The 10,000-nt window shown below is 39.6% G+C and overlaps 1 protein-coding gene across 4 annotated transcripts in view; it reads right to left on the bottom strand.

Moving 5' to 3' along the window:
• The window catches only part of asic1c (acid-sensing (proton-gated) ion channel 1c), a 102,166-nt gene that overhangs the window by 2,257 nt on the left and 89,909 nt on the right, over positions 1–10,000 (bottom strand). For all 4 annotated transcript variants that reach the window (XR_015713523.1, XM_087810682.1, XM_087810681.1 and 1 more), the window contains exons 6-9: positions 8,920–9,073; positions 8,746–8,837; positions 7,958–8,037; positions 5,644–5,715 (exon numbers count right to left, since the gene is read on the bottom strand). Coding sequence is in view for 3 of the 4 variants with exons in the window: in XM_087810682.1 (XP_087666808.1) it covers positions 5,644–5,715; positions 7,958–8,037; positions 8,746–8,837; positions 8,920–9,073 (398 nt within the window). In the remaining variant the exon portion in view is untranslated. The remainder of the gene's footprint in view (positions 1–5,643; positions 5,716–7,957; positions 8,038–8,745; positions 8,838–8,919; positions 9,074–10,000) is intronic.

Raw genomic sequence — 10,000 nt, 5'->3', positions numbered from 1 at the left:
GTTAGACTGTGAGCGAGAGTGAAAATCAGGGTAAGAAAGAGTGAAAATCAGGGTAAGAAAGAGTGAAAATCTGAGTAAGAAAGAGTGAAAATCAGGGTAAGAAAGAGTGAAAATCAGAGTGAGAAGAGTGAAAATCAGGGTAAGAAACAGTGAAAATCAGGGTAAGAAAGAGTGAAAATCTGAGTGAGAAGAGTGAAAATCAGGGTAAGAAACAGTGAAAATCAGGGTAAGAAAGAGTGAAAATCAGAGTGAGAAGAGTGAAAATCTGAGTAAGAAAGAGTGAAAATCAGGGTAAGAAAGAGTGAAAATCAGGGTAAGAAAGAGTGAAAATCTGAGTAAGAAAGAGTGAAAATCAGGGTAAGAAAGAGTGAAAATCAGAGTGAGAAGAGTGAAAATCAGGGTAAGAAACAGTGAAAATCAGGGTAAGAAAGAGTGAAAATCAGAGTGAGAAGAGTGAAAATCAGAGTAAGAAAGAGTGAAAATAAGAGTGATTGAGAGTACAAAGTGAGTGAGTCTTATAGTTAGAGTGAATAAAAGAGTGAGTAAATGATAAAATTGCAGGTTCAGTGAACATTGAAGTATATAAGATTGAATAATAGTGAGTGAGAGTGAGCAGAAGAGTGAAAATAATGGTTAACAAGAGTGAACATTGAAGTATATAAGATTGAATAATAGTGAGTGAGAGTGAGCAGAAGAGTGAAAATAATGGTTAACAAGAGTGAACATTGAAGTATATAAGATTGAATAATAGTGAGTGAGAGTGAGCAGAAGAGTGAAAATAATGGTTAACAAGAGTGAACATTGAAGTATATAAGATTGAATAATAGTGAGCAGAAGAGTGAAAATAATGGTTAACAAGAGTGAACATTGAAGTATATAAGATTGAATAATAGTGAGTGAGAGTGAGCAGAAGAGTGAAAATAATGGCTAACAAGAGTGAACATTGAAGTATATAAGATTGAATAATAGTGAGTGAGAGTGAGCAGAAGAGTGAAAATAATGGCTAACAAGAGTGAACATTGAAGTATATAAGATTGAATAATAGTGAGTGAGAGTGAGCAGAAGAGTGAAAATAATGGTTAACAAGAGTGAACATTGAAGTATATAAGATTGAATAATAGTGAGTGAGAGTGAACAGAAGAGTGAAAATAATGGTTAACAAGAGTGAACATTGAAGTATATAAGATTGAATAATAGTGAGTGAGAGTGAGCAGAAGAGTGAAAATAATAGTTAACAAGAGTGAACATTGAAGTATATAAGATTGAATAATAGTGAGTGAGAGTGAGCAGAAGAGTGAGTAAATTATCTAATTGCAAGTGAACTTTGTTGTTAACGTTTCCTCACTTGTCAATCAAACATTTTATTCTGAACATACGACAATAATCTCTGAGATCGTGTTGTCAGTAAGAGTGAGATTATCACACCTGAAATTATTGTATTTGAGTCAGTAAGAGTGAGATTATTGTCGTATGTGAGTCAGTAAGAGTGAGATTATTGTTGTGTGTGAGTCAGTAAGAGTGAGATTATTGTTGTATGTGAGTCAGTAAGAGTGAGATTATTGTTGTGTGTGAGTCAGTAAGAGTGAGATTATTGTTGTATGTGAGTCAGTAAGAGTGAGATTATTGTTGTGTGTGAGTCAGTAAGAGTGAGATTATTGTTGTGTGTGAGTCAGTAAGAGTGAGATTATTGTTGTATGTGAGTCAGTAAGAGTGAGATTATTGTTGTGTGTGAGTCAGTAAGAGTGAGATTATTGTTGTATGTGAGTCAGTAAGAGTGAGATTATTGTTGTGTGTGAGTCAGTAAGAGTGAGATTATTGTTGTATGTGAGTCAGTAAGAGTGAGATTATTGTTGTGTGTGAGTCAGTAAGAGTGAGATTATTGTTGTATGTGAGTCAGTAAGAGTGAGATTATTGTTGTGTGTGAGTCAGTAAGAGTGAGATTATTGTTGTATGTGAGTCAGTAAGAGTGAGATTATTGTTGTGTGTGAGTCAGTAAGAGTGACATTATCACACCTGAGATTATTGTTGTATGTGAGTCAGTAAGAGTGAGATTATTGTTGTGTGTGAGTCAGTAAGAGTGACATTATCACACCTGAGATTATTGTTGTGTGTGAGTCAGTAAAAGTGAGATTATCACACCTGAGATTATTTTTGTATTTGAGTCAGTAAGAGTGAGATTATTGTCGTATGTGAGTCAGTAAGAGTGAGATTATTGTCGTATGTGAATCAGTAAGAGTGATATTATTGTTGTGTGTGAGTCAGTGAGAGTGATATTATTGTTGTGTGTGAGTCAGTAAGAGTGACATTATCACACCTGAGATTATTTTTGTATTTGAGTCAGTAAGAGTGAGATTATTGTCGTATGTGAGTCAGTAAGAGTGAGATTATTGTCGTATGTGAGTCAGTAAGAGTGATATTATTGTTGTGTGTGAGTCAGTGAGAGTGATATTATTGTTGTGTGTGAGTCAGTGAGAGTGATATTATTGTTGTATGAGTCAGTAAGAGTGAGATTATTGTTGTGTGTGAGTCAGTGAGAGTGATATTATTGTTGTATGAGTCAGTAAGAGTGAGATTATTGTCGTATGTGAGTCAGTAAGAGTGATATTATTGTTGTGTGAGTCAGTGAGAGTGATATTATTGTTGTGTGTGAGTCAGTGAGAGTGATATTATTGTTGTATGAGTCAGTAAGAGTGAGATTATTGTCGTATATGAGTCAGTAAGAGTGATATTGTTGTTGTGTGTGAGTCAGTGAGAGTGATATTATTGTTGTGTGTGGGTCAGTAAGAGTGATATTATTGTTGTGTGTGAGTCAGTGAGAGTGATATTATTGTTGTATGAGTCAGTAAGAGTGAGATTATTGTCGTATGTGAGTCAGTAAGAGTGATATTATTGTTGTATGTGAGTCAGTAAGAGTGAGATTATTGTTGTATGTGAGTCAGTAAGAGTGAGATTATTGTCGTATGTGAGTCAGTAAGAGTGAGATTATTGTTGTGTGTGAGTCAGTAAGAGTGAGATTATTGTTGTATGTGAGTCAGTAAGAGTGAGATTATTGTTGTGTGTGAGTCAGTAAGAGTGAGATTATTGTTGTATGTGAGTCAGTAAGAGTGAGATTATTGTTGTGTGTGAGTCAGTAAGAGTGAGATTATTGTTGTGTGTGAGTCAGTAAGAGTGAGATTATTGTTGTATGTGAGTCAGTAAGAGTGAGATTATTGTTGTGTGTGAGTCAGTAAGAGTGAGATTATTGTTGTATGTGAGTCAGTAAGAGTGAGATTATTGTTGTGTGTGAGTCAGTAAGAGTGAGATTATTGTTGTATGTGAGTCAGTAAGAGTGAGATTATTGTTGTGTGTGAGTCAGTAAGAGTGAGATTATTGTTGTATGTGAGTCAGTAAGAGTGAGATTATTGTTGTGTGTGAGTCAGTAAGAGTGAGATTATTGTTGTATGTGAGTCAGTAAGAGTGAGATTATTGTTGTGTGTGAGTCAGTAAGAGTGACATTATCACACCTGAGATTATTGTTGTATGTGAGTCAGTAAGAGTGAGATTATTGTTGTGTGTGAGTCAGTAAGAGTGACATTATCACACCTGAGATTATTGTTGTGTGTGAGTCAGTAAAAGTGAGATTATCACACCTGAGATTATTTTTGTATTTGAGTCAGTAAGAGTGAGATTATTGTCGTATGTGAATCAGTAAGAGTGATATTATTGTTGTGTGTGAGTCAGTGAGAGTGATATTATTGTTGTGTGTGAGTCAGTAAGAGTGACATTATCACACCTGAGATTATTTTTGTATTTGAGTCAGTAAGAGTGAGATTATTGTCGTATGTGAGTCAGTAAGAGTGAGATTATTGTCGTATGTGAGTCAGTAAGAGTGATATTATTGTTGTGTGTGAGTCAGTGAGAGTGATATTATTGTTGTGTGTGAGTCAGTGAGAGTGATATTATTGTTGTATGAGTCAGTAAGAGTGAGATTATTGTTGTGTGTGAGTCAGTGAGAGTGATATTATTGTTGTACGAGTCAGTAAGAGTGAGATTATTGTCGTATGTGAGTCAGTAAGAGTGATATTATTGTTGTGTGAGTCAGTGAGAGTGATATTATTGTTGTGTGTGAGTCAGTGAGAGTGATATTATTGTTGTGTGTGGGTCAGTAAGAGTGATATTATTGTTGTGTGTGAGTCAGTGAGAGTGATATTATTGTTGTATGAGTCAGTAAGAGTGAGATTATTGTCGTATGTGAGTCAGTAAGAGTGATATTATTGTTGTGTGTGAGTCAGTAAGAGTGATATTATTGTTGTATGAGTCAGTAAGAGTGAGATTATTGTTGTGTGTGAGTCAGTAAGAGTGAGATTATTGTTGTATGAGTCAGTAAGAGTGAGATTATTGTCGTATGTGAGTCAGTAAGAGTGATATTATTGTTGTATGTGAGTCAGTGAGAGTGATATTATTGTTGTATGAGTCAGTAAGAGTGAGATTATTGTCGTATGTGAGTCAGTAAGAGTGATATTATTGTCGTATGTGAGTCAGTAAGAGTGATATTATTGTTGTATGAGTCAGTAAGAGTGATATTATTGTTGTATGAGTCAGTAAGAGTGAGATTATTGTCGTATGTGAGTCAGTAAGAGTGATATTATTGTTGTGTGTGAGTCAGTGAGAGTGATATTATTGTTGTGTGTGAGTCAGTAAGAGTGAGATTATTGTTGTATGTGAGTCAGTAAGAGTGAGATTATTGTTGTATGAGTTAGTAAGAGTGATATTATTGTTGTATGTTAGTCAGTAAGAGTGATATTATTGTTGTATGAGTCAGTAAGAGTGAGATTATTGTCGTATGTGAGTCAGTAAGAGTGATATTATTGTTGTGTGAGAGTGAGATTATTGTTGTGTGTGAGTCAGTAAGAGTGAGATTATTGTTGTATGTGAGTCAGTAAGAGTGAGATTATTGTCGTATGTGAGTCAGTAAGAGTGAGATTATTGTTGTATGTGAGTCAGTAAGAGTGAGATTATTGTTGTGTGTGAGTCAGTGAGAGTGAGATTATTGTTGTGTGTGAGTCAGTAAGAGTGAGATTATTGTTGTATGTGAGTCAGTAAGAGTGAGATTATTGTTGTATGTGAGTCAGTGAGAGTGATATTATTGTTGTGTGTGAGTCAGTGAGAGTGAGATTATTGTTGCGTGTGAGTCAGTAAGAGTGAGATTATTGTTGTATGTGAGTCAGTAAGAGTGAGATTATTGTTGTATGAGTCAGTAAGAGTGATATTATTGTTGTGTGAGAGTGAGATTATTGTTGTGTGTGAGTCAGTAAGAGTGATATTATTGTCGTATGTGAGTCAGTGAGAGTGATATTATTGTTGTATGAGTCAGTAAGAGTGAGATTATTGTCGTATGTGAGTCAGTAAGAGTGATATTATTGTTGTATGTGAGTCAGTAAGAGTGATATTATTGTTGTATGAGTCAGTAAGAGTGAGATTATTGTCGTATGTGAGTCAGTAAGAGTGATATTATTGTTGTATGTGAGTCAGTAAGAGTGATATTATTGTTGTGTGTGAGTCAGTGAGAGTGATATTATTGTTGTGTGTGAGTCAGTAAGAGTGAGATTATTGTTGTATGTGAGTCAGTAAGAGTGAGATTATCTGGGATTATCAGTCATTTACCAGGTTGTCGCTCTGACAGCGCTGAGGTCGTTTCTTTCTCATGAAATAACCCAAGACCTTGTCTTTAAACACCTGAAGAGACAAAACACACGATGAACTGAAGCGAAGATTCTTAACAAACACACAACTTTGATGATTTTCTACACAATAGTTTCGTTGACACGCGTGACACACGCATCACATGACGAGATGACACACGCGCCACATGACGAGATGACACGCGCGTCACATGACGAGATGACACACGCGTCACATGACGAGATGACTCACGCGTCACATGACGAGATGATACACGCGTCACATGATGAGATGACACACGCGTCATGTGACGAGATGACACACGCGTCACATGACGAGATGATACACGCATCACATGACGAGATGACACACGCGTCACATGACGAGATGATACACGCGTCACATGATGAGATGACACACGCGTCATGTGACGAGATGACACACGCATCACATGACGAGATGACACACGCGTCACATGATGAGATGACACACGCATCACATGACGAGATGACACACACATCACATGACGAGATGACACACGCAACACATGACGAGATGACACACGCGTCACATGATGAGATGACACACGCATCACATGACGAGATGACACACGCGTCACATGGCGAGACAAAACACACATCACATGACGAGATGACACGCGCGTCACATGACGAGATGACACACGCGTCACATGACGAGATGAAACACGCGTCGCATGACACACGCGCCACATGACGAGATGACACGCGTCACATGACGAGATGACACGCGTCACATGACGAGATGACACGCGTCACATGACGAGATGACACACGCGTCACATGACGAGATGACACGCATCACATGACGAGATGACACGCGTCACATGACGAGATGACACACGCGTCACATGACGAGATGATACACGCGTCACATGATGAGATGACACACGCGTCATGTGACGAGATGACACACGCATCACATGACAAGATGACACACGCGTCACATGATGAGATGACACACGCATCACATGACGAGATGACACACACATCACATGACGAGATGACACACGCATCACATGACGAGATGACACACGCGTCACATGACGAGATGACGCGTCACATGACGAGATGACACGCGTCACATGACGAGATGACACATGCGTCACATGACGAGATGACACACGCGTCACTTGACAAGATGACACACGCTTCACATGACGAGATGAAACACGCGTCGCATGACACACGCGCCACATGACGAGATGACACACGCGTCACGTGACGAGATGACACACGCATCACATGACAAGATGATACACGCGTCACATGACGAGATGACACACGCGTCACGTGACGAGATGACACACGCATCACATGACGAGATGATACACGCGTCACATGACGAGATGACACACGCGTCATGTGACGAGATGACACACGCGTCACATGACGAGATGACACACGCGTCACATGACGAGATGACACACGCGTCACATGACGAGATGACACACGCGTCACATGACGAGATGACACACGCGTCACATGACGAGATGACACACGCGTCACATGACCAGATGACACACGCGTCACATGACCAGATGACACACGCGTCACATGACGAGATGACACACGCGTCACATGATGAGATGACGCACGCGTCACATGACGAGATGACACACGCGTCACATGACGAGATGACACACGCGTCACATGATGAGATGACACACGCGTCACATGACGAGATGACACACGCGTCACATGACGAGATGACACACGCGTCACATGACGAGATGACACACGCGTCACATGACGAGATGACACACGCGTCACATGACCAGATGACACACGCGTCACATGACCAGATGACACACGCGTCACATGACGAGATGACACACGCGTCACATGATGAGATGACGCACGCGTCACATGACAAGATGACACACGCGTCACATGACGAGATGACACACGCGTCACATGATGAGATGACACACGCGTCACATGACCAGATGACACACGCATCACATGACCAGATGACACACGCATCACATGACGAGATGACACACACATCACATGACGAGATGACACACGCATCACATGACCAGATGACACACGCATCACATGACCAGATGACACACGCGTCACATGACGAGATGACACACGCGTCACATGACCAGATGACACACGCATCACATGACCAGATGACACACGCATCACATGACCAGATGACACACGCATCACATGACCAGATGACACACGCGTCACATGACCAGATGACACACGCATCACATGACCAGATGTTCACTTTCAGCACAAACCTCGTAAAGGTAGTCGAAGATCTCCAGGATGGTCAGAACACTGGCGCCGATGAACAAACCCATCTGACCTCCGATGTCACCTTCAAACACACATGTCATCAGCAGCAGGTCGTCGTCACGGCGACGGATCATGAAGAAATCAATCAATCAATCAATTTATGATCAATAAAATGTAGGTTTGTGTCATTTTCATGATTTTCTTTCTCAAATCATTTAATATTTTTAATTTGCAGATGTTGTGTTTAGTTGTGTGAGTTGAGTTGTCTTGTCATTTATTGTTGTGTTATTGTGTTGTCTTGTTGTTGATTGTTGTATTATTGTGTTGTGTTGTTTTGTTGTTGATTGTTGTGTTGTATTGTGTTGTGGTGTAGAGTTGTGATGCGTTGTTGTGTTGAGTATTTGTGTGATGTTGAGATGAGTTGTTGTGTTGTGTTGTTTTGTCATTGATTGTTGAGTTGTTGTGTTGAGTTGTTGTGTTGTGTAGTTGTGTGTGTCTCACCCAGCAGTCCAGTGATCTCGTGTTGTGTGGTGTTGAGATGAGTTGTTGTGTTGAGTTGTTGTGTGGTGTTGAGATGAGTTGTTGTGTTGAGTTATTGTGTGTCGTTGAGATGAGTTGTTGTGTAGTTGTGTGTCTCACCCAGCAGTCCAGTGATCTCGTGTTGTGTGGTGTTGAGTTGTTGTGTGTTGTTGAGATGAGTTGTTGTGTTGAGTTGTTGTGTGATTTTGAGATGAGTTGTTGAGATGAGTTGTTGTGTTGTGTAGTTGTGTTGTTGTGTTGTGTGTCTCACCCAGCAGTCCAGCGATCTCGTACGCCTTCTTCTGCTCGATCTTCTCGTAGTTTAACGCCTCAAAGAAAATGTCCAACACCAGGATGTTTTCTCTGCAGACACACGTTTGATTGACAGACGATCAACTTCCTGTCCGTCACCCCGGTGACGATGAGTGACAGGTGTCAGTCTCACCCGATGTACTGCTCCGTCTTGTTGAACTTCTTGGCCAAATACTTGGCCGACGCTTTACTGGGGATTTTAACCATCGACAGTTCTTTACCGTAACGTGTCATATTACATGGAGTCTGACAAACACAGTAGTCGTTGTCTTTCTCCACCAGGAAGTCTGTGGACGTCATACAAGCAGTACATGCAGTATCAACTCTGGTGTCATTAAACATCAACTAGTATCAACTCTGGTGTCATTAAACATCAACTAGTATCAACTCTGGTGTCATTAAACATCAACTAGTATCAACTCTGGTGTCATTAAACATCAACTAGTATCAACTCTGGTGTCATTAAACATCAACTAGTATCAACTCTGGTGTCATTAAACATCAACTAGTATCAACTCTGGTGTCATTAAACATCAACTAGTATCGACTCTGGTGTCATTAAACATCAACTAGTATCAACTCTGGTGTCATTAAACATCAACTAGTATCGACTCTGGTGTCATTAAACATCAACTAGTATCAACTCTGGTGTCATTAAACATCAACTAGTATCGACTCTGGTGTCATTAAACATCAACTAGTATCAACTCTGGTGTCATTAAACATCAACTAGTATCAACTCTGGTGTCATTAAACATCAACTAGTATCGACTCTGGTGTCATTAAACATCAACTAGTATCAACTCTGGTGTCATTAAACATCAACTAGTATCAACTCTGGTGTCATTAAACATCAACTCGTATCAACTCTGGTGTCATTAAACATCAACTCGTATCAACTCTGGTGTCATTAAACATCAACTAGTATCAACTCTGGTGTCATTAAACATCAACTAGTATCAACTCTGGTGTCATTAAACATCAACTCGTATCAACTCTGGTGTCATTAAACATCAACTAGTATCAACTCTGGTGTCATTAAACATCAACTAGTATCAACTCTGGTGTCATTAAACATCAACTAGTATCAACTCTGGTGTCATTAAACATCAACTAGTATAAACTCTGGTGTCATTAAACATCAACTAGTATCAACTCTGGTGTCATTAAACATCAACTAGTATCAACTCTTGTGTCATTAAACATCAACTCGT

Source organism: Callionymus lyra, chromosome 16, assembly GCF_982586985.1.
Source record: "Callionymus lyra chromosome 16, fCalLyr1.hap1.1, whole genome shotgun sequence".
In the NCBI taxonomy this organism is placed as follows: domain Eukaryota; kingdom Metazoa; phylum Chordata; class Actinopteri; order Syngnathiformes; family Callionymidae; genus Callionymus; species Callionymus lyra.
The sequence above is the reverse complement of the archived record's forward strand: the minus strand, read 5'-3'. Positions and strand labels throughout refer to the sequence as shown.